General features: G+C 49.1%; 1 protein-coding gene and 1 non-coding gene across 2 annotated transcripts in view; both read left to right on the top strand.

Moving 5' to 3' along the window:
- The window catches only part of Pag1 (phosphoprotein membrane anchor with glycosphingolipid microdomains 1), a 103712-nt gene extending 82694 nt beyond the window's left edge, over window positions 1–21018 (top strand). Inside the window, exons 3-8 of the mRNA XM_051196728.1 lie at window positions 9518–9729; window positions 11136–11187; window positions 14338–14434; window positions 16837–17426; window positions 17958–18017; window positions 19586–21018. Of these exons, the coding sequence (XP_051052685.1) occupies window positions 9599–9729; window positions 11136–11187; window positions 14338–14434; window positions 16837–17426; window positions 17958–18017; window positions 19586–19948 (1293 nt within the window). The 5' untranslated portion in view covers window positions 9518–9598 and the 3' untranslated portion in view covers window positions 19949–21018. The remainder of the gene's footprint in view (window positions 1–9517; window positions 9730–11135; window positions 11188–14337; window positions 14435–16836; window positions 17427–17957; window positions 18018–19585) is intronic.
- On the top strand, window positions 12789–12864 carry Trnak-cuu (transfer RNA lysine (anticodon CUU)). Its single transcript has one exon. It is a non-coding gene; the product is annotated as a tRNA-Lys (tRNA).
- Window positions 21019–23814: the final 2796 nt, after the last annotated feature.

Here is a 23814-nt window from a genome sequence, read left to right as displayed (position 1 = left end):
GAAAGAAAACCTTGTAATTGGAGTTGCTGCAGAAAGGGAAGGAAGAACCAGGCTAAGATAATTGCTATAATTGAAGATAATTACACACTTGGAGCTCAGAGCCAGCCACGTGTGAGAAAAGGAAATAAAGGCAATATGATTTTGTATGAATTGTTTAGCTTTTATAAAGGAAACCAGGCAGTTGATTGGGACTGGGAAAACCCTCTTCCAGCTCTAAGATCCCTACGTATTTATTACACGGGCAGAAAGCTCCCTGGACCCCACAAATAGGGCAGTGTCGTTCATTAACGGTTTTACCAGAGATGCGGATAAACAAATCCTGCTGGCTCCTTATTTAAGGGTGTTACACAAAGCCACTGTTTATGACATGAAATACTCATGCCATGCATTCGTGGATTCAGCTGCTACCTCCTAGGGCTCCCAGTGCTTCGGAACAACGCCAGATGACACAACACTAAAGCACTCCCTGTCGGTGCACCGCTTACCTTAGCGGGGCAACGTGATGGCCTTCAGCTCCGGAAAGCCGCGCCGAAGCGGTAGACCGCGAAGTCAGTCAGATGAGGCCCACATGCAGAGGAAATGTGGAAAATTAATACGTGATCATCCGCTCTGCCCCTACACCTACATATAATTTTAAACAATTTTAAAAGGAACTTAGGTCAGGAGTGGTGGTGCACACCTTTGATCCTAGCACTCAGGAAGCGGAGGCAGGTGTCTCTGTGAGTTCAAGGTCAACCTGGTCTACAACAGCCAGGGCTATCTATAAAGGGAGATGCTGCCTCAAAACAACAACAAAACCCAAGAATCCCCCAAGCCACAGACTCTAAAAATTAGACAACGACGACAAAACCCAACCAACCACATGAGAACTCAAAAAAATGTTGCTCACGTAGTTAGGAATTCACGTTTTTCTGCCGTCGAAGCTTTGCGCGGCTCTGGTTGTGTTAGGGGCACAGCCTGCTAAGGGAGTAGCATGTCCTCTAGAGGAGAGAGTGTGCGTTGCATAGCCATGCTGGTGGCTCTGGGAAATCCAGTGGAGGGGACGTCATTTGTCTTATGAGAAAACTTGACAAAATGGCACAAGATCTGTTTTCAGGAACAAACGAGAAGTCACCCCCATTTTGTTCATTTACAGAGAACGTGGGAGATCTTGGGGGAAAAGATGTAATTTTCATTAGCTATGAAGATGTTCAGAACTGGATTTGCTTCAGTTCATTAGGCATTATAATCACATTAGTTACGTCGCTTTACAAGGAGCACAGTTGCCCTCCAGAGTCTCTCCGAGGACTCCCTGGAGCATCCCCTTCTCTGTCCATGGGGCACACAGTGGGATTATACTTTCCATCTTTCAGGATAAACCAAGAAAATGTATGCAGAAGCCTGCCCCCTCCCTCGCCCTCTACAATGAGCTCCCTGCCTAATGTTGTGTCCATTCAGAACTTCTGAAAATTTGAAGAGGGGCTGCCACCTCCCTTGGGTTCCCACTGGGGAGATAAACAGATATCCGGCATATTCGCCAGTGGCTCTGTCTACACTGTGGCATTCTGAATCTGGGGTGGAAGCAATCATGTCAGCTAAACAAGAGGCCATAAAGCTACACGTCAGACCCATGGCATCCAAAGGCTGCCTGCGGAGCGGTGAGGCGCAGGAGCAGGGACAATGGGTGCTCCGGCTGTTCGGTGTGGACGGGGTGACACCGTGAGACCCGTATGCTCTCGGCCCGTATTCTTCACTTTGGAACCTCTTAGGACGTATGACGGAAGTCAGGACTGTGGGTCCCGCTCTGAATCTGTACCAGAGGATCAGCTCTAGGCATCAGATTTCATGAATGTCTCCCGTGTTGGGAAGCAGGGCTGGGGAAAGGTTGAGGAAAGGGGGATTCTGGAGGACGTCTTTGCTCGGGGAGGCCAGATGGAGGGTTTGGTGGGGACTGGGGGACCTGCAAATCACACTCTCTGCTGCTAATCCATGCCGGTTATTGGGCAGGGGCCAAGTCACAACACCCATCCTCACAGACTGGCTCCTCACTCCCTTATTCAGAAGTGCCATACTGTTCTGTTCTACTGCCGTGTCTCTATTTCAGACCTTGTAGCTTCCTCCATATCATACATGCATACTTACATATACATACATACATATACATACATACATACATATACATACATACATACACATACATACATACATATACATACATATATATACATACACACATACACATACATACATACATATACATACATATATACATACATACACATACATACATATATACATACATACATATACATACATACATATACATACATACATATATATACATACATATATACATACATACATACACATACATATATACATATACATACATATATATACATACATACATACACATACATACATATACATACATACATACATATACATACATATATACATACATACATATATATACATACATATATACATACATACATACATATATACATACATACACATACATACATACATATACATACATACATACACATACATACATACATACATATACATACATACATATACATACATACATACATATACATACATACATATACATACATACATATACGTACATACATATACATACATACATACATATACATACATACATATACATACATACATATATATACATACACACATACACATACATACATACATACATACACATACATACATACATATACATACATATATACATACATACACATACATACATACATATACATACATACATATACATACATACATATATATACATACATATATACATACATATATACATACATACATATCCATACATACATATCCATCCATACATACATACATATCCATACAAACATACATACATACATATATACATACATACATACACATATATATATATATATAGAGAGAGAGAGAGAGAGAGACTTTTTAAGCTCTCCAAGGTTCTAGCAGCTTTTGGAGGGAACAGTGAACTAAAAACATGACAGCTTCCTATTACTGAGTTCCACATTCAAGAAGACCCTCAACAGAAGATGTGAGGGTTGGGTCTGGGCATCAGGATTCCCAAATGCCTCAGGTGTTCCAAGGCAGGGTTGGGGAAGGGGAGGGGAGGGGAGGAGAGGGAAGGAAAAGGATTCTGGAGGCACCTTCAGGTGCCATCATCCCAGATCCTAGATCTTCTATTCCTCATCTGGCAAGGGAAGAGATAGAAATCAAAGTATTAAAATATGTAGACGCATACCTTCGTGCACATGTCCATCATTCTTCGTCAGGCTCCCCATCAGACCAGCCATAGACAGGGTGGTAAAGCAGGCTAAGAAGCCCCCTAGTTCAGTTAAATATGTGCTTCAACGGTGTAAGGTTGGGATGCCGGGCACGCATGGAGGAAGCCAGGTGTGGCAGCAGCGTGTACCTGTAAACCCCCTGCTCCGGAAGCAGAGACAACGGGATCCTCGGAGCTTGCAACCAGTTAGCCTAGCCAAATCAATGAGCTCCAGCTCAGAGAGACCCTGTCTCAAAAGGTAAGGTGGAAATCAGCCAAGAAAGAAGACATCTGGTGTCCACGTTGGACCTCCACGCTCATATTCGCACACAGGCGTAAGCGCGCTGCAAACACGCACACTTTCAAGTCTACTCCGCCATGTATCTTCTTCCCCGGGACAGCACGCCCCTGTCACAGCCTTGGGGACAGCCCTTTCACCCTCTTCCTCCCTCCGTTTTCTTCACCAGGTGACTTTGTTGGGGACCGATCATACATGCTTTCGTGAGATTTTTCAATGCCCGTTGCCCACCCCATCCCCTTGAGTCTTCGCGTTTTTTGATCTTTGGTCCTAACTATAAAACAAGCAAGGGTTTTTTTTTGTTTTGTTTTGTTTGTTTTTGTTTGGTTGTTTTTTTATTTTGTTCCTGTCTGTGCTGGCACCTCCTGTCCTGGGAAGCTAGCCCATCTTCCGAGGACAGCTGAGCCTGTTAGGAGGGTGCATGCACGTGGGTGGTAGGCCTTTCCACCCTGTGAACATGCAAAGACTGCCTTTGGAATGCACCCGACACATTGAGGACAGTTCTCAGCTTGAGACCGCATTAGTCCAAGGCAGTGCAGCTGCGCAAATTTCGAGGGTGGGGGGGTGGGGGTGGGGGGGTTTGCAGCCACGCTACTCAGAGCCGAGCTGCAGGGACTGAGGTGGCGTGCTGTCTCAAGTGTAACACAGCAGAAGGAAAAGGGCTCCCGGCCTTTTGTTCTCGTTTTGCATGCTTGAAATATAATGCTAAGTTGTTGGGGGTTTTTTGTTTTGTTTTTACTTGTGGCCAAAAATACATCTCTGATTGAGAAACTTTCCCCTTACTAAGTTGACCTATTTCTCAGCTCAAGATGTGATTGGATGTGTCCTGCGTAACACTCAGTGGGTAGTCAGGAAATGAGAATAGCAAAGACTTAGAAATGTCCAGAGGTAGAAGTCAAGAAACCTGTAGAGCCAAACCAAAACACTGCCTCTGTATTTCCTCACCAGCAGGGGCAGTCTCTGGATGTCATAACTTCTGGAATCCCCTCGGGCTTACCACACACTGCAATGGAGCCCTCTCAAACCTACATAGCCCAAGCTGGACCATCATTCTCAATTTCCCTGCCTCCTAGTCTCCTAGTCTCCTAGGCTAGTCTCCTAGGCTAGAATTACAAGCATGTGCCCGTAATGAGTCATGAAATGTAATGTCAGCCTCAGGGTACACCATAGATGATGGATGATGCTTTGGAAGGACTGTGGGGTAGTCTGGTATTACATGCTGCCCACAAAAATGACCTGTGAATCCCCCCCACACACACACACACACATTTTCTCATGGCATCTATTTAACTGAATCTTGGGCCCATGCATTCTGGGACATTCGAACAGTGTCCTTAAGAGCTGCCAGAGGTGCCCATACACACAGCCCTGAACTTTGAGAACCACGGCCACCTTCATAAAATGATAGAGGCTAGGAGCTTCTATCACCTTCTTTCTGGAAGGGAATCTTTTAAATGACTGCATTTCTCAAGCTGGGAAACTGAGGGAGGCCCCGGGGAGATTTCCATTCAGGCCACCTGACAGCTTACTGGAAATGCACAGAGTGCCATCTGCTGCATGTGGCACCGTGTCTGCGCTCCATTCGGCTTGTCAGTTGCTGGACTGGCAGAACAGCCTCCTATTTAAGCTCCACAGGGAATGAAGGCTCTTCGGGGCCTTGAAGCCACGTTTCAGCACCAGGGAGCTAGCCACATAGCCTCTCCCTCTGATTGGAAGGCTGACAAACGTCTTGCCCACAGGATTCACATATCTTACTGGCGTGAGTGGAGGTGAAGGCCATAGGTCACGATCTAGACAGTACCTAGAAATGCAGAGCCTTTGGCCCCTCCAGAATGGCTGAACTACACCCTCCATGTCATCAGCGAGTAGCTAAGATTGCAGGTCTGCCTGTGCAAGCAAACCAGGCCGGAAGGGTGTACTCTCAACCGTCCCCAGGAGGTAATGTGCAGGACCACTGTTTCAGACTCTGTACTACATGAGCCACGCTTGATCCTTTCTCTGCCAAGCAGGTGAGGGATCATCTCCTTATCGGCGTGCCTTCACTGTCCCTCTCTGTGTAGCACGGTGGCCGTTGGTTGCTGTGGCACAAGGAGGAGATGCTATGAACAGAGTACCTCTGCTGCCGTCTCTGGTCTGTTACTTAAATCGCCATCTGTCTTAAGTTTTGCTTCTCCAGTCCTGACGGTTGACATCCATCACAGCCTAGCTGTTGCACACGGCCTGCAAAGTGCTCTGACTCCTGTGGACAGACAGCCAGCCTGTGATTAATGCACCGTGAGAATGAGCGGTGGCCAAGCTAGTCATGACCGGTACTCACCGCTCGAGGGCAATGGGTGGGATAGCTCCCTGGTCCTCACCACCTGCCATCGTGGCTGGTGTGTGTGTGTGTGTGTGTGTGTGTGTGTGTGTGTGTGTGTACCTTGTGCTGCTGAGAGCAGGGAGCCCTTCCACTGACAAAGCACTTAACAGGAGATTCAGTTCCTTGTGTATAGGACAGACTCGGTGACGTGGCCCACAGCATTAAATAAAGCGTGCACACATGAGCTGGAAAGACGGGTCAGTAGCTTGGAGCAAGTAGCACATAGCACTCTTGCAAAGGACCCGCGTTCAGTTCCCAATGACCACACCAGGCTGCTCACAATCAACTCCTGTGATTCAGTTCTAGGGTATCCGGTGAACTTTATATCAGGCCTGGCAGTTACGGCTGGTGCATAGCCACCTCCTCCAGGTCCTGGGGAGCCTCGGTAAGGCAACCAGGGCTGTGCACAGGGGAGCGCTGTGACCATCAGCTAGCCGCGTCCCGGTGGTCCAGCAGGCAGACCTGTGTCACTCCCGTGTCCTCATAGAAAACCAAGAAAAGCAAGTTGTCAAGGCCTGCTCGGAAGGCCTCAGCCTGTGCCGCCTCGGAGCCCTTGCTGAGGAGGTGGAGTCTGGCACACACTGGGAGGTGCATGGGAGGCACGTTGGAGTGCTTTGTCACTGCGGTCTTGAGCAGTGGTAGGCAGGGGAATTCCTTAACTGGGCACGGAGGGCAAGATGGCCTTGCGTGTCGGGAACCGTTCGGAGGAGTGACCCTGATGAGATGGACAGGGTGTCGTCCCATGACATCCAAGTACGGCCCCAAGAGTACAGCAGCCTTTGAGAAGGGTCGCATCCAGCTCCCTGCAAGGGAGGAGGAGGGACGTGAAAACGGCCATTCGTGAGAGGGATGGAGACAGTGGGGTTGCCAGCACTGAGAGAGAGGCCTGCCCAGGATGTGGCAACGTGTGTAAATCAACACGCTGTCACCAGGATGATCCGCTAGACTCATTCCCGAGTGAGGGTTTGGCCGCAGGACACACTGGGCCTTGTTAAGCCTGTCCAGAACCCGTTGCTCAGATCCTGGAGATGCTGAGGTTTTAAAGGAAAGGGAGGCAAAGGCATTAATTCATGTAGGAAGACCCAGCCCTCTGTGGGTGGCATCATTCTCTCCTAAGCCCCCCCCCCACTATTTAAGAGGGGAAAACAAGCAGAGCTAAACATGTATTTATTTCTCTCTGCTCTTGATTGTCTGTTGCCCCTGATGCTGGTGGTTGTCGTCATCACCATGACGTGAGAACTTTGTCCTCCTGGATTCATTTACCCTTGCCTGCACTCGGGACAGGGTCCACCCAAGGACGCAGCTCCTCGTGACTGTTAACTTGTCTGGTTCATTTGTAGCCCATAATGTGTGCTCCCCCTGCCAACGAGGTTCACATGCCCCGTAATGACCAGGCAGGAGCCATTCCCATGGGGCTTGCGACTCTGCCCTCCTAGGAGCGGGGTCATCAGAGGAGATGGTTCCTATCATCCTTAATTACAGGCCTACGGGACAGCTGTGGAACAGAGGCAACTATCATTACTACCAAACCTGCTTCAAAGAAGCTAGCTGTAAGTGTCGGTCTAGATAATCCACCCAGCTGGCCATCCCTGCCTGCCCTGCGAAGTGTTATTATATGACTGGCTGTGATCAGAGAGCTGCCTGCCTACCTGTTAAGTGTGTTTGGCTAGAGAGGTAAACAGCTGCCATATGCCCTGTCCCTTTCATTAATTTTGTCTGGCATTTGCTTTCTTTCCTGTTGGAATTGATTTGGGTGGCCGATAATCCAAGCTCATGAAGACAATTAAAACGCCAAGCATGACAAACACCAGCATTATTCAAGACCTCCCTGTGGGAGTCAGGCCTCTTCACTGGAGCCAAAACTAGAATTATGTTGCCACCTGGTGGCTCACAGTGGCATCTGCTTTAAAGGGAAGCAACAGGTGACAGAATTATGGGGGCAGATCCAGAAAGAGATGGACACAAGAGAGTGTAAGATCTCTAAGCTGGGGGGGGGGCGCTCCAGAGGTCAGAGGTTGAAGGGACCCACCTGGCTCAGCACCCTGACACACCCTTGATGCCAAGCCCCTCCAGGAACCTTGGAAAGGGCCACTGCTGCTACCTTGTCTCTCGTGGCTCTGCCCAGACCCCTGCTGTATACAGCCTCGGTCCTCAGGTCAAGAAGCTGTCCAGGAGTTGAGATTTTAGCCTGGCTCACTGGGTAAATGTACTAGACAGGCATTCTTTTCATGGTACGGAGTGAGAACTGGGGAGGATTTCTTTCCATGGCTTTCTAATTGAAAGGGATAACCCAGGAGAGTTTCTGTGAGTTCCGTCTTTTAATCAGTAGCGTGTAACGGCTTCCTCTTATCTCCCTCCCTGGGCTGTCCTACTAGGATGCACATATTTCAGTGTATCTGACCAGCCCCTCCTGTTAGGGGAGCAAGGGAGAGGAAATAGGAGACGTATTCAGGAATGGAGAGATGCACGGGAATGGAGAGGCGCACAGGACAGCCCCTGTCAGTTGCTGTTGTGGCCTCTGAGCGATCCACACAGCCAGCTTATCTTTAGAGAATTGTACCCTTTCTAAGTAGCGTTGACTAATTAGGTGTAACAAAAATGTGCACGAGAGAGGTCCTTTGTCTGTGCATCCTGAAGCATTCCATGGTTCACACCTACACATAAACGTTATTTTATAGGTCACCGTGGTTTAAACTTTTTTTTTCTTCATGTGTAATTTAGAAACCTATTGCATTGGCAGTTTGTGGACACGATTTCAAGAGAATTATTCCTTGCTTCCTGAAATGTGATGGTAATTTTGTTCATGTAGAAGCAATTTGTCCGTGTGTTACTTTGAGCCTCAGCTGTTTACGGGCATGATATATAAGGAGAGAAAAGTTGTGTACCGCCCGAGCTCTGATGGATGCACTGTTCGTGTGGGCTTGCGGACAGGGAAGCAGGATTTTCTAGGCTGCACCGGGTTTCAGCTGTGTGCTAGTCGTGCCGTAGAGAAATCTGCTTTTGTTGAAATGGCTTAGATTTCTCCCACTTTGGTTACACTCTGATTTGTTGCTAACACAACCTAGAGATGCCAGCATGTGCAGGCAGAATCAGCGGCGGCCGCAGTACAGGGCTATCACTGGGTCAAATGAAAAATGTAAACATTAGTGGGCTTTTGTAAGAAAAACATGGCTCATGACTCAGTGTTTCTTACTGTGCTGCTTATTTGAGAGTCCACTCCAGGCTGTTCCTTTTCATTAGAATGTTCTGGAGCTAACCAAATGAGTGCTGTTTAAATAAGACCTCTCTTACCGTAGCTCACATCAGCCTGGTGCACTCCTTCATTTTCATTGTACCCCTGATACTGAAATACTCGTTTCATACACAAATGGAAGGTAATTTTACCGTTTCTGTGTGTGTGTGTGTGTGCATGCATTGACATCCTGTGCAGAAGTTTTGGGCGTGACAGCATGTCAGGACTCAAAACTTAGGCCTGGGGTTCCTTCAGGCTTTGGATTTTCAGCCCAGGGAATGCTCAGCCTCTCCAGTGAATTGTGATGGCAAGCTTGTCGTGTTGTTCTCTCTGCAGGAGGACGCAGCCCTCTAGACCCATGTGACCACCTGTGAAGAACCTACCTACCTGCACCAGCTGGCCGCCCCAGCTCCCACCATGGGCCCCGCGGGGAGCACACTGAGCAGTGGGCACGTGCAGATGCAGATGGTTCTGTGGGGAAGTCTGGCTGCCGTGGCCGTGTTCTTCCTCGTCACCTTCCTCATCTTCCTGTGTTCCAGTTGCGACAGGTTAGAACAAGCGTGCATCTCCTAGAGCCTAAACCGATTCCCTGTGCCCTCACCCCTGGGGAGGGGGGGTGGCTCTGTGTTAAAGAGCCTCGCCGGCCCGTGCTCACCGGTTGGTACAAAGGATCCAAGGACACTCTTCACTAGTCACTTGGAAATCCGTACCAACTTTCCTGGAGAGCAAACGTCTCAGAATGAATGGACTCCTGCTGTTCTTTGGGGGAATCTTTGAGTGAGAAAAAGAAATGTCTTTTTCTAGCCGTGGGCATATTGAAATCGGAGTGGGTGGCACTACTTCTTTTTAGCCACAGTTGGCAGTGTACTGAGGACGCTCGCTATTGCGTGGCTTGGGAGAGCTCGTGTATTATTAGAAATGTGTGTGGTGAGCTGCCCTTCATGAAGAAGCAGATTTGTTTTCCTACGAGAGAGACTCACTGGATGCGGAAACATTTGTTGGTTTTTTTTTTTTTTTTTTTTTTTTTTTTTTTTTTTTCTTTTTAAGTGTCACACTTGTCTCTCTTTGCTCTGGGAGAAGTGGAGTTCTTTGCAAGAAAAAAGAAAAGATTGCTCAGAACAGTCAGGGACAAAGTTTGCAGCCTTCTTGCTAATGCCCAGAGCCCACAGACACCAGCTCAGCTTAGCCAGCTCCCGGCTCAGTTTCCTCAGTCTGGAAAGAAACGTGATGGTATTTCAAAGTCTGAGATGGATCTCACCCCAAAACATGTCAAGAAGGGAAAATCGAGGCCACGTAGCCTCTCCTAATCCCTGCCAAGCCTCGGGGATAGGAGCAGCCTGACCTCCAAGATGATGAGGACTTGGGAGACCCTGGTTCTAGCTGCCCTGAGCGTGAAGAGCTCCATTGCTGCAATGACTCAGTCTCCCGCTAGGTGTCACCCTCTCCTAACCACAGATAGAAATGTCACCTTTCTGAGCGAGGGCTCTCTTTAGACTGTTGTATGTTTTATTTTTACTCACCGGACCTTTCCATAGACTGGAAGTACACGTGACTCATCCCGAGAGCATGCCACCTTCCTGGCGTGCCAATGTTGTATCTCCTGTTTTTTCTGTCATCCCTCAGAGTGTGACTCCGCAGACTCTTCAGGGAGAAGCTGAGACCATTGTTAGGATTTGATGATAATAAACATATACATATTCATATACATATACATCCCTGTCTGCCATCTGAGCGCTCTAGACACAGCCAGACCCTGCTTCCAGCCCCCGTCTGTCTGTCCTTCCATTGTGAACATGATCCTGCGCTCGCTCACTGGGAAAAGGTGTGCAGGAAAGGAAGGGGACTCGGCCTCGTTCGTAAAAGCCAGATAAACATTAGTCTAGAGAAGCGTGGTGTCTGCCTCACTTTAACGGACAGGTCTGACATCAAAGTGATGTTTTCCTTTCCTTTTCAGAGAGAAGAAGCCAAAGCAGCACGGTGCGGACCACGAGAGCCTGATGAATGTGGTAAGCCTTGGTGTGCCTCTCTGTCTGTCCGTCTGTCTGTCTGTCCGGCCATCGACCCCTGTCCAGGCATGTCGCCGCTGGCTTTTGACTCGAGTGAAGCTGGCATGTGGAAGTAAGCGGAAGTGAACAGTAGCTCCCTGCAGTCTACACTTACGGCTTGGGGCCCGTGCATTTCCCAAGTGCTCGCTGGCAGCCGTGGCTTCTGAAGTGAAGGCTGCCAGCCAGCGGGCTGCCCTGCAGACTGCCACAGGGGCGTCCTCTGTCCCCTCTGGTCTGAAAGGGCTGTCCCGGGGACACAGTGGATGACTCGGATAAGGTGTACTGTCTCTGCTCTGGAGCGCGCCGTCCAGCATCCGCGGTGTTGCTCGTTGCGTTAGGTTCTTCCAGAGCTGGGTCTGCTCCTGAGCTCAGTTCCTCAGTTCACACCCAATCCTTGCCCCTCACCTTCCCCTCTATGCCTCATGTTACCTTTTCCTCTCTGAATGCCTGTCCTTGGGTCCAAGTCCCCTGCTTTCATAAAGACACCAAACATAGGAGGCTAGAACCCACCCAACTCTAACGTAGCCTCGGTCTTAACTAGCGTCATTTCAAGTGGCCCGGTTTGCAGATGAAGTTACAGTCTGTGGCACTGGGGACTAAGACTTTGACATACGTTTGGGTAGAAATAACAACCGTTCGCCGGGGCCTGAAGCCTATAGCTGAGCCTGGCCTTGCCGCCTTCCCTAATCCTTGACGTTTGATGGGATCTTTGCGGTGCCCAGGATCCACCTACCTGGGTGAGGACCAGCCTGAGGGTGTCACATCTGTCTGTCCTTTGACTCAGTTTGTACGCTTAAGGGGTACTGCAGCCTCAGCAGCTGGACCCACAGGGCTGTGTTAAGAGTCCCCCACTCCCGCTTCCCCCCCCCCCCAGCTCCAGTGCAGTGCTGGGAGAGAAGTTGCTTCCCACTCGGAGCAACAAGAAGCATATGTGCATCAAAGTCCATGGGATGCAGCATTACTTGCACCCAGCAGATGTGTTCTGAGCCCATGCGGGAGGCACCAGACTGCCTGAGCTCCCACCTCCTGGGGCGCTCATGGCCCAAGCAGGCAGGAAGCTGCCAGGATTTGATTCTCTTTGGAGGATAAATCAAACATACATGGAGGAGACAAACAAACAAACAAAAAAAAGGTGTATATTTTGGCAGTCTAAATGATCAAAGACCAAAATTAAGAGTACAGATAAATAACAGAATGCTTGTGGGGGCCCCTGGGGGAGTTGGATGTTACCATTATAACTCCAGAATCTTAGCATCCAAGTTGGTCTCTGCAGGAGGTAAACGTTCCGTTCTTAGGGACTGGAACCCCGCCTCAGGTGAAACAAAGCTTGGGATGGGTTGAATGTACAGGGTCGGAAGGATAAAGAGGAAGGCTAGGCCATATGTGGCTGATATAGCAATAAATCTATGGGGTCGTGATCTATTGCAGCATGGGATACCCAGATTAACATTCCTCCAGTATCAGATAGGAACCATAAACAAACTTGTGCTTGTGGGAAAAAAATACTGTATGGCACTATATAACACAGACACCAACTATCCAGGCTGTACAAAAACAGAAATGCCTGGCCAGCTCAGTTGGTAGAGCATGAGACTCTTAATCTCAGGGTTGTGGGTTCGAGCCCCACGTTGGGAGCCAATTTGCAACAAGCGCTCTTTCTCACCAGCCTGGTCCCACAGCCACGTCAGCCCTAAATAAACACACAAATCCTTACATTAATTATGAAACTGTTGGCTAGCGGCTTGGGCTTCTTATTGGCTAGCTCTATCTTAATTATTAACCCATAACTACTAATCTACTCTCAGCTAAGGCTGGACCATTAGTAATAAATAGCACCACCTGGTAGCTGGTAGGAAGCCAGTATTCCAGGGCTGGGACCAAGCCTCCAAGTTACCCTGATGTGGGCACCAATGTGAATGCCATCATTCTTGACCTGCCTGAGGTCAGCAGCCTTTGGTAAGCGCAGCCTGGTAAGCAGAGGAAAAAAAGAAAAAAACTGCCTGTCCATTTTCTTCCTCACATAGGATCCCCTCCACAGGCGTTCACGACATGACTCTGTCTACAAGGATGTGTGCTTCACACCCGCGGGGAGGCCTCCCCACATGCTCTTACCCACCTAGCTCCCGCATTTCCAAAATCGTTCACAGTTTGCAGGTTCCTTTCTCATAAAAGCTTTAAGGCAGGTCAGACATAGATTGTGGAAGTTTGTCCATGATAGGTTATATGGGAAGCCTTCCCTTGGTCCCCAGCCCTGTCCCCTAAGGACACTGTTTCTATAGTGTGAGCATCTAGATCACAGAGCAGCAAATGTGAATGGCATTGGCCTAATAGAGCAGACTTCCTGGACACTTGGATGTCGCCCCACATCAAGGGCCATTTTCTGTTCGTTGTTACTTGATTTCTCATCAGAGTCAGGAAGTTTGTGAGGCCAAATACCCAAGAACTTCTGTGCAGGATAGATGCATCAGAATTTCCCATGTAATATCCTGGGGCCTGGGCTGTGCCTTGGGCAGCAGACGCTGTGAATGGAAAACAACCGGGTCCATTGTACTGCCCATTTGCGTCGCTCTGTGGGACCAGTTGAGTTACTGGCATAGATGTGCATCCAGGAGCAGTTTCTGCGTGTCCCTTGTGACAACGCCAACCATTGTTCCTGGAAGTGTCTACACAGAACCATCACCCCAGAGATGTTTGCTGTTCTTATGGCAACACCTGTGTTACAAGGATGGCATCGGTCCCCGCTAGGGTCTATTCTAACCCACACAAGGATTTATGGTCTCCTTTCGCCTTGAGCTAAGGAAACCCGATGGACCTGTGGCCCACTTATAACCCCAGGTGAGATGAACTGCCTGGAATCCTGGAGGAGCCCCAGTGCCCCTGAGAGTCCAGAACTGCTCTGCGTCTTCTTCGGAAATAAGCTTATCCGTTCTCCACTAGCGAGAATGGTCCCCACCCGACACCTGAGTGTGACGGAGTTATCTACGGGACCGGTTAATTCACCTAATTTAAGCCATGAATTCTGGGATTTGCTTTCGGGCTGCCTTGACTTTAGGAGTGTCCCCCTCCGGTGCCCAGCAGATCCTTACCAAAAGCTGTATTTGGATTTTTCAGCCTTCGGACAAGGAGATGTTCAGCCACTCAGCGACCAGCCTGACAACAGACGCACTGGCCAGCAGTGAGCAGAATGGGGTGCTCAGCAATGGCGACAGTAAGTTCTGCAGAGACGGCACCGTGGAGCACTAGGTCTCCAGTCTGGTAGTTCCCAGGGATGAGTTGATGACTTGGGGGTCAAGAGCGCTGCTCTCCCAGAGGACTTGGATTTGCTTCCAGCACCCACCCAGGGCAGCCAGCTCACCCACCCCACCCCCACCCCCCCCCCCCCCGTCCACTACTGCAGTTTCAGGGTTCTCATGCCCTCCCTCTCCTGGCCTCCACAGGTAGCAGGCGTGCAAGTGAAGCACAGGCATGCATGCCAGCAGGGCACCAGACACATAAAATAAAGATTTAAAAATATATATTATTATTATTATTACTTAAAGAAAGAGAAAAAAGTAGCTCAGAAACTGGGGAGTGTATTCTAGCCTAGTCATTATGACTACTAGTTTTAGTCGGAAGTCTCATTTGCATAAAGACACCTGGGGTCGGGTCCGGTCAGGGTCATTGGCTACTGGGTGCCTGGAGCCCTGTTAGAAGTGTGTAGTGTCACTTACTGGAGACACACACACACACACACACACACACACACACACACGTTTAAAAGCGAGAGGACTCTGGCCCACAACTGCTGCATCCAGTCACCACAGACCTTGAGCGAGTGGTTCAGGCTCATTAACTGTCAAGGTCACAAGTGTGAGCAGCATTAGCATCCAGGTGAGGACAAGCCTGCTTACACTTCCTGCGAGGGCCTGATGGGGACTCACTCACTGCCTCCTGAAACCCTCCATCCACGGCTTCCCCCTACATCTTTGGATCTCCCGCTGGCCTTTCTCTTCCAACCGATAGGACTGTAATTCCTTGGGCTTGTCCAGGTAACCCAAGTTTCTCTACCCATCTCAAGGTCAGCTGACCACACACACACACAGAGAGAGAGAGAGAGAGAGAGAGAGAGAGAGATGGGGGGAGTTGCTATGTGATACAGCATGTAGTTTCCATAGATTGGGGTATGGATATTTTTGGGAAGCCAAGTCCTTGTCACACAGCCCTGTAATAACCCTGGGTTTTAGTATCACAGAGCTTGAAGATCTGTAACTTGAACCAGGCAACACAATCTAAGGCAGACACTCGGTGTTCTGCACACCATCCATCCATCCGACACCCTGTGTTCACGGTAGTAGCAACGATTGCTTCCTTTGTGGCATGCGTTCACCCAAGGCAAAGCCTCTTCCTTCCCCCTTTATGAAGGAAACTGGGGGGTCGTCAGCCGTGGCACCCAAGCCCTCCTGCGGGAGTAGAAGGACCTAGAACTCTAGGACTATAGATGCGGGGGGGGGGGGGGGCTAAGGATTCATCATTATCCCACAGGTTTCTTTTTCTTCTTCCTAACATGATCTAATGAATATTGATCACAGCCACCCTCATTACCCTCACCCCCCACACACTCCCGATGACCCTCCCTCGTCCCAGATTGCCCCCCCTCACACACACACACACACACACACACATTTTTTTGTTGTTGTTTTTTTGTTTCCTTGGTTTGTTGGTGGTGGTAGAGGTTTTGTTTTGTTTCATGGGTTAGGTGCCAGGCCCTGGGAGCCTCTCCCTGCTGGTCTCTAATCTCCTACAGTGAGGCCCACTTGGGTAAGAACTTGGTGATGTGAGCACCCTGAGAGAATTCCATTCTGCCCACCTCAGGGTCTCCACCAGGTCAAACAGTCTCTGGCATCTAGCAAACACTCAGAACCCTCGTGATAAGGACCCAGCGCCACCTGGCATCACCATTTTCGAGGCAGCCCAAGGGCGTCCTGGTTGGACGTCTTATGCGAGGCAAGGATGTGGGGCTGAGGCACACTGGAAGCAAGAGGCGTCTGGCCCCTTTTGATCCTGTCCTAAAGGTCCATCATCACCTGCTCAGACTCAGTTATGTCTGCAAAGGGAAGTGACCTGTGAAGTGGGCGGGCTGGGAAGATCAGCTACTCCTCCACCCCCCCCCCATAGAGGCAGAGACCAATTAGACTAGGGTAACACATGCCCCGCCCAGTTCTTAGTACCTTGCAGCCCTATGGGGGTCACCTTTGTTTTCTGTACCTGAGGGCGGAACCCAGGGCGTGCACTCTGCCTCTGCTTTACAGCCATGGCCCTCCTTCACTTTTCAGTTTGAATTAAGTCTTCCTGCCTCAGCCTCTTTAAGCCGCACTCCGCCTACACGGGTCTCAGCAGGGTAACAGTGAGCGATGGAAGTAGATGCAGCTAGCGCACACCGTTTATTTATTAAATCTTGCGCTGGGTAACGGTACGATAGCGCTTCCCTTTAAAAGCAATGGCACACGAATACGCGTTTGGCGCCACAGTTTGCAGCTGAGCATCGGGTGAAAACCGGCTTGCTGGTCTACCGCGGTGGTCGGCTGCGCCGGTTGTTAGGAGGTGCCCTCTAACACACCGCCCCCGGTTCAGTCCTTTCAGAAGACAGCACCTTGACCTGCATGCAGCATTACGAGGAAGTTCAGACCTCGGCTTCGGATCTCCTGGACTCCCAGGACAGCACGGGAAAACCCAGGAGTCACCAGAGCCGAGAGCTGCCCAGGATCCCCCCAGAGAACGCCGTGGACGCCATGCTCACAGCCAGGGCTGCGGAGGGGGAGCCCGGGCCCGGCGTGGAGGGGCCCTACGAGGTGCTCAAGGATAGCTCCTCCCAGGAGAACATGGTGGAGGACTGCCTGTACGAAACCGTGAAGGAAATCAAGGAGGTGGCAGACAAAGGCCAGAGCGGCAAGTCCAAGTCCGCCTCGGCCTTGAAGGAGCTGCAGGGCCCGCCCCGCCCAGAGGGCAAAGCCGACTTCGTGGAATACGCCTCTGTGGATAGGAACAAGAAGTGCCGCCACAGCATTAACGCCGAGAACATTCTGGGAACTTCCAGTGACCTGGAAGAGGAAGCCCCACCACCCGTCCCCGTTAAACTTCTGGATGAGAACGCAAACCTTCCGGAGAAGGGAGAGAGGCAGGCAGCAGAGCAAGCCCCAGAGGGGACCAGCGGGCACAGCAAGGTGGGTTTTGTCCTGGTGAGACGGTCCCGGGTCCTGGGGGGGGGGGTGATTATTAATACTAGCAGGTTCACGAAATGATGAGAAGTGACACGGTTAGTGTACACTGTGCTTCGCCTTTTCAGCCTTATGGAAGATGCTGAAGATTTATGTTTGCAAAACGTTTCTCTCTCCATATCTCATTTGGGTAGCTTCCAACATTTATATGTAATTAGACCAATACTACTGTCTTCATTTTGAAGACTAAGAACTGAGTAGGCAAGAGTCTTCCCGCCTATCTGTGTGTATGTCTCTGTGTGTGTGTGTGTGTGTGTGTGTGTGTGTGTGTATGTGTGTGTGTGTATGTGTGTGTGTGTATGTGTGTGTCTGTCTGTGTGTCAACCGCTGATACAAGAGACACATAATTGCCTGTGGTCTGCAGAGATGACCAGAACACACTGGTATAGACATGGATATGTATGCATAGAAGAAAGATCAAACTATCACTATCGGCTTCAAACTGCTTTACTTTAGTTTACTTTTTTTTTTTGACAGAGATTTAGTTCCTTGTCATATAAGTCTCGGGAAGAAGACCCAACTCTTACAGAAGAGGAGGTAAATGTCAATTCTTTTACAATAAGCAAAAATCGCCTTTTAAAAATAGAGACACCGGGGGCCAGAGAGACGGTTCAGCCGCTAAGGGCACGTACTGACTGCTCTTGCCGAGTTCAGTTACCACAGCCCAGGCTGGGCAGCTCACACCCCCGTCTCACCAGCCCCAAGGGATCCAGTGCCTCCCAGTGCCTGCGCTCACACGCGCACCTGCTTGCACGATTTTTAAAATAAAACTTTAAAATAGAACATTAGTCTGGAGCCCCAGATATCATGAATCCAGTGTGGCTGCAAACAGCTACAATCGTGGTGTGTGTGAGGTAGAGGCAAGATGGGGAATTCAAGGCCAGCCCCAGCTACATTAAGCTAGCCTGGGCTACATGAGACATGGTCTCACATACACACACACAGACACACACACACACACACACACACACATTCTACATAGTCATAGTTGTTCATGTACATAGTTTCAGCACTCCGGGGTCTGAGGCTGAAGGATGTTTAATTCAATGCAAGCCTAGACAGCATAACAAAACCCTGCCCACAACCACCAAAAATAATGCAAAAACAGTGCTTCTTCCCAAGAACAAATATACTCTGATTGCTTCCTTTGTTTGAAAGAACAGACAAGTTCCCAGGCCTCTGCTTGGGTGTCTGGGTTGAGATGTGGATTTCTCACGTTGGAAAGGTACATGACAGCTGGGGGTCCACCCTAGAAGGAAATCAGTGACGGGCTGGAAAATTCCCCAAGTCAGGATGGGTAGAGAAGCAGGGAATTTGACCCTTCTTGAAAGATGGTGAAAATGTCCACGAGGAATGTTGGAGGCTGGTTGCTTCAGAAAAGATGAATCAGGCTAGGAAGCAGCCAGTGAAGACAGGTGGCCATTTCCCAAGGGCTGGGGTAAAAGTCGAGGAGACTTCTAGTGGCACCTTCGAAATGTAGAGCCACAGTTATGAGACAGACACATCAAGCTGGGTTCAGAGTACCAGGTACCTTCCCTACTCTAGCTGTACACGGCTGGCTGGAGTGAAAGGCCAGTGTGGGAACTTTGTCCGTGTGGAGACAACACGCGTGGGCAGGGAGCTCTTGAGCGCAGTGCTGGAAGATGAAGGTCTCAGAGTTCAAGGCATCCTGTCTTCAGATGATATTGCCTAAGCCTCTCCCCCCAGCTACACAAGGCAAAACCTAGGAGTCATCTTTGATTCCGGTTGCGTCCCTATTCCAGGTGTGGTGAATCGCCTTTGCCCTTCAGGGGCCTCGAAAGCTCCATTCTCACGCCTCAGTCCCTGGAGCGCCCTGCCCCTCGCCCTTGTGATCCCTCGGCCTCCCTCTAGTCTGCTTTCTCTACTAGCCACAGTAGCTCCATCTGGTCCAGCGGGAAACCCACAAAACTGGGTTTATGGAGTTAACCAAGTACTAGACATTGATGACATAGCTGACACCCTTTGTCATCAATAACTTGGGCAGGAAGTGTTCATGAGTGCCAAGTGTGTGGCCCATCGCGAGGAAGGGGAGGGGAGGAATGTCGGCCTGCAGGCGAGCGCGTTCATTTCTGGTTGTTCCTTAGATCTCAGCAATGTATTCCTCAGTGAATAAACCCGGACAGTCAGCACACAAACCTGGATCGTCTCCGAAAGGGCCAGAGCCTGCATGCCCCTCCATGCAGGGAACCCCTCAGAGGTCACCCTCTTCCTGTAATGACCTCTATGCCACCGTGAAAGACTTCGACAGATCCCCCAACAGCCTCAGCACGCTCCCCCCAGCAAGGAGGTCCAGCGAGGATCCTGAGCCTGACTATGAAGCCATACAGACTCTAAACAGAGAGGAAGAAAAGGTCCCTCTGGAGACCAATGGCCACCTTGTCCCCAAGGAGAATGACTACGAGAGCATTGGGGACTTGCAGCAATGCAGAGATATCACCAGGCTCTAGCAACCCAGAAGGTGGTTCCCAACGAGCCTCTCGTGCACCAGGAGACAGTGCTGCCTTGGGATAAGAAGATGTCCATCTCACACTGCTTCCATTAACTGAAGTCCAGCACAGGGGTCACAGCTGTTCCCCAGTTCCTGAAACAGTAAGGTACGGACTCACCTGTCAGGGCACATGTCACAAGGAAGGCAGGCTGTGAGGGGAAGCTCCTCCCACCAATGCTGAAATCCATCTGCCTGGAATCCCTACCACCCTGGGGATGAGCCAAGGTTTTCTTCCTTAAGTCCTTTGCTTTGTCTACTCCAGTGCTAAAATTCCCAGCATCTTACCACGGGAGACCTTCCCGTGTCTGTGTTCATTCCAAGGACTGTCTCCACAGGCTTGGCGCTAGTCTTCGGCTAGACCTTACGATGGTGAGAAATGGGTGCTGGTCCTCATGTAGACCAGTAGACCACCCCCTTCCCAGACCTGCTGTGTTGGTCGCTGGGAATGTGGACAGTGCGCCTCCTGTGTTTGGGGTGTGACGTCTCTGGAGTCTCTGGGGTCTTTGCTCCTGGTTTTTGCACCGAATCTGCAGTCTTTTTCACAAGGTACTTTAGACACTTTTTAAAATTTTCTGTTCAAAATCCCCACCACCACCACCACAGTGTTCAGAAATTTGTCAAAGCCTTTTCTGAATTCCCAGTGACTACTATGGTACTTCTGAAGTTGTTTGAACCCAGCGCTCTTCCTTCCAAACAGAGCCTTAATGTTGAAGTTGGGACCCAGGCCACTCGTGCAGATGGCAGCCATGGTATCTGTCCCTAAAGGGCTGTGGACATGAATTTGTGTTTCCAGTGATCTCTGCTGCCCACATGTGTGACTTTCCTGTTATCCAATGGTAATCTAAGAGTAAAATGTAAACATTTATTTTATTATATAAATTTATAAGATGTTTTATGTCTCATGCCTAATTTCTAGAAAATGCCAGAAAATATATATTAACTATTTTGGTTTTATGTACAATGATTTATACTCTCAATTTGAAAAAGACGCCATAAAGCACATAAGCTAGATAATTATGAACGTTTTTTTTCTTTCTTAATTTCTTAATTAAGTAATGTAACATTGAAAATTTGTAAAAAGACTCAGCTCTCCAAAAGGTACTAGGAGCTCCAGATCCCAAACACCCAGACCGATGGAGGCAAAAATGTATTAGGCATAAATAATCGTGTCAATGGTTGTGATGAACACTACTGAAATAGTGTTAAAAACAGAGCAAAATCTGACTTAGGAATTTTGAACTCCCTGGAAGCAGCAGACATGCATGAAAGTCTAATGGCATCTTTAAGACATCAGCACGTGCCAATGCAAATTGCCTGTTAGACTTTTTTCCTTCCTATAACAAAAGTCAGTGGCTGAAGTAGCTCAGATTACAAGTTCAGCCCGGTCTGAATTTAAACGTCTCTCTAGATCTTCCAAGGCCAACATCGGAAGCCGTGTTCACTTTTCACTGATTTTTTTCAGACAAAGAGAGAGGCGGCTCCCCCTCCTGCCGCGACATCTGACTCTAATGACTTAATCGTGCTGTGTGGAGGACTGTGACTGAGAGGGTGGAGTGGCCAGCTGTGGCCTGTGTTTCCTTTCCATCCCTGTATTCATGAGCCGCTGCTGTCACAGCTGTGTACCACGCTTGTGCAACTGTACACTCAGCTCTCTCAGGTGGTGTCAGTCAGCCCAGTCCAACCGTGAAGATGCGTAACCACTGCCGAGCAGAAGGTGACAAGCAGGGCCCCGGGAGCAGCAGAGGTCAAGGGTCTTCTCAAACACCAGCTTCCACGGCTGTGTATTAATGAGTTTGACCCAAGCGTCTCTCTCTCTCTCAGGTTGCAAGGGTCCCTTTAGCTCACGGTGCTCCCATGACAAGACGCTCCCAGTGCTATTCCTCACAGGCACCCTACAGCTCAGAAGTTTGATTGTGTCTTATGAAAAGTTTTAGCTTAGCAGGGAAGCTGGTGTGAGCGCAGAAGTATTAAACTCTCCCTTTAGAGACAGGTCCATTATAAATAACTGTGCCGCCTTGAAACCTTGTCGCGGGAGTCTTCAAATGCAGTATGCAACGCAGTCGTAAAATAGGCACTGAAATCGCTCTCCGGGTTGCGGCAGATCACACTTGCGTACCTTACAAGGAACTGGAAGGCCCTCCGACACAAATTCCAGAAGGATAAGCAATAGGTTGTGAGGACTGGAAGCTGGCAAGGAAAACAGCTGGCTCAGCTAAGCCTCAGGTTCACAGTTACTGTAAATGTATTAGTTCGCCATCATTGTTTGACTTGATTATCCAGGGTTTTTTTTTTTTTTTTTTTTTTTTTCACTTTTTTATAACTTTTTACTCATTTACTTGGCTAAAAAAAAAAAAAACTGTGTTCTTATCCGAGCTGGACAGAGCCTGTGGTTTGTTTTAAAGTCTTAACCTGTATGTTACAGAGTTTAAATGTGAGAAAGGCATAATGAAAGCAGCCTGCACCGTAGACAGAAACATGCACCGCAGGCAGCTGCGGTGTGCATCCGATCATACCCAGCTCACGTGAAACTACCCACCAAGAAAACAATAAATCATAAGGATTTCCTCTTCAAGTCAGAATTATAATTCTATCTAGATTAGATGTAGCTGCTTCCTTTTCCTTAAATACCATTACATACTTCCCGAATGCAAATCGTGTGAAAAGCATAGACTGTCTTAATGTGAAATGATCAAGAAACTCTAAAAGTCATTTTCATAAATATGTCAGCCGCATAGTTTTGCCTTGCCCCTTATCTAAATCACATCACCACGTCTGTAAAACTTCTAAATAATGCCAATAATCTTCGTGAGAAAAGGGTCGGTGGTTGTGTACAGTAACCTCAGCAGAATTGGATTCTCCCACAGTAAGTTCTAATTGAATGCCAAGTAACAACAGGCCGCCGACACAGGACTGAACCCTCACCCAGCAATCGAGGGTGCTGCCGCTCTTACTTGGTTCCCACCTGTATAATTAGAACATCCACTGCCTTCACCAGCGGCAAACTGTACGTATCCGTGTGTACGCATGGACATATGCATTGTGTGTTGGTGGCACAGCCCTGACTCTCATTAGGCTGTGGTTCCGTCATACATTTGGAAAGTTTATCCCACAAGTATGATGAACTGGTGTCATACCGGCAGAATTAAACCGTTCTCCATCGGTTTCGTTTGGTAATTATGGGATGCCTTCCTGGGCTGCTTTCCTTCAGTTTTGCCAATGAATGCACTCAGGTTTTAGATTGTGTTTCGTAATTCTCCCTGTTGGAAAACAATGCTGTCTGGAGATGTCTTTGTTATGCTTGAGACTAGGTGCATGCTCTGTCTGAGAAAAGGGATGGAAAGAGGCGTACCACTCAGTGTGTGTCAAGGAAGAGAGTGAGCCCAAAGCAACCAACAGGAACCCTGAGCGGAGGCCAGTTATCATGGGGAGGGGCGGGGGTCTGTTTAATTCCTGGTTAAAACCCAAGCACCTGAGCAGGGCCAGTGGAAAATGGATATGCGAAGCCTGTCTTGTGACAGTGCAGTGACTGGTCCCAGACTCAGGCAGGACTTTGTCAATGGGTACCAGACCCTGATCCCCGTGTTCCTTACGATGGAGGATGGGAATCTCTGTGATCTGAGGTACCTTTCCCCTGAAAGTGTTGGTCTCTGGCACACAGGCAGCTTAGAGCTGGCTGCTGGAGTCACAATCCGTGTGGAGAGTTATTTCCTGGTGCGTCATACCATGTAATGGTCGGTGTTAGTGAGTGGCTGATGTCACAATAGGAATGTGTGTGGACGGAATCAAATGTGGGTTTACAGTAGCATCTGCAGCCTCCTTCCTCCC

This window comes from Phodopus roborovskii, unplaced genomic scaffold, assembly GCF_943737965.1.
Source record: "Phodopus roborovskii unplaced genomic scaffold, PHOROB, whole genome shotgun sequence".
In the NCBI taxonomy this organism is placed as follows: Eukaryota; Metazoa; Chordata; class Mammalia; order Rodentia; family Cricetidae; genus Phodopus; species Phodopus roborovskii.
Note: the sequence above shows the minus strand (reverse complement) of the source record. Positions and strands in the feature narration are given on the sequence as shown.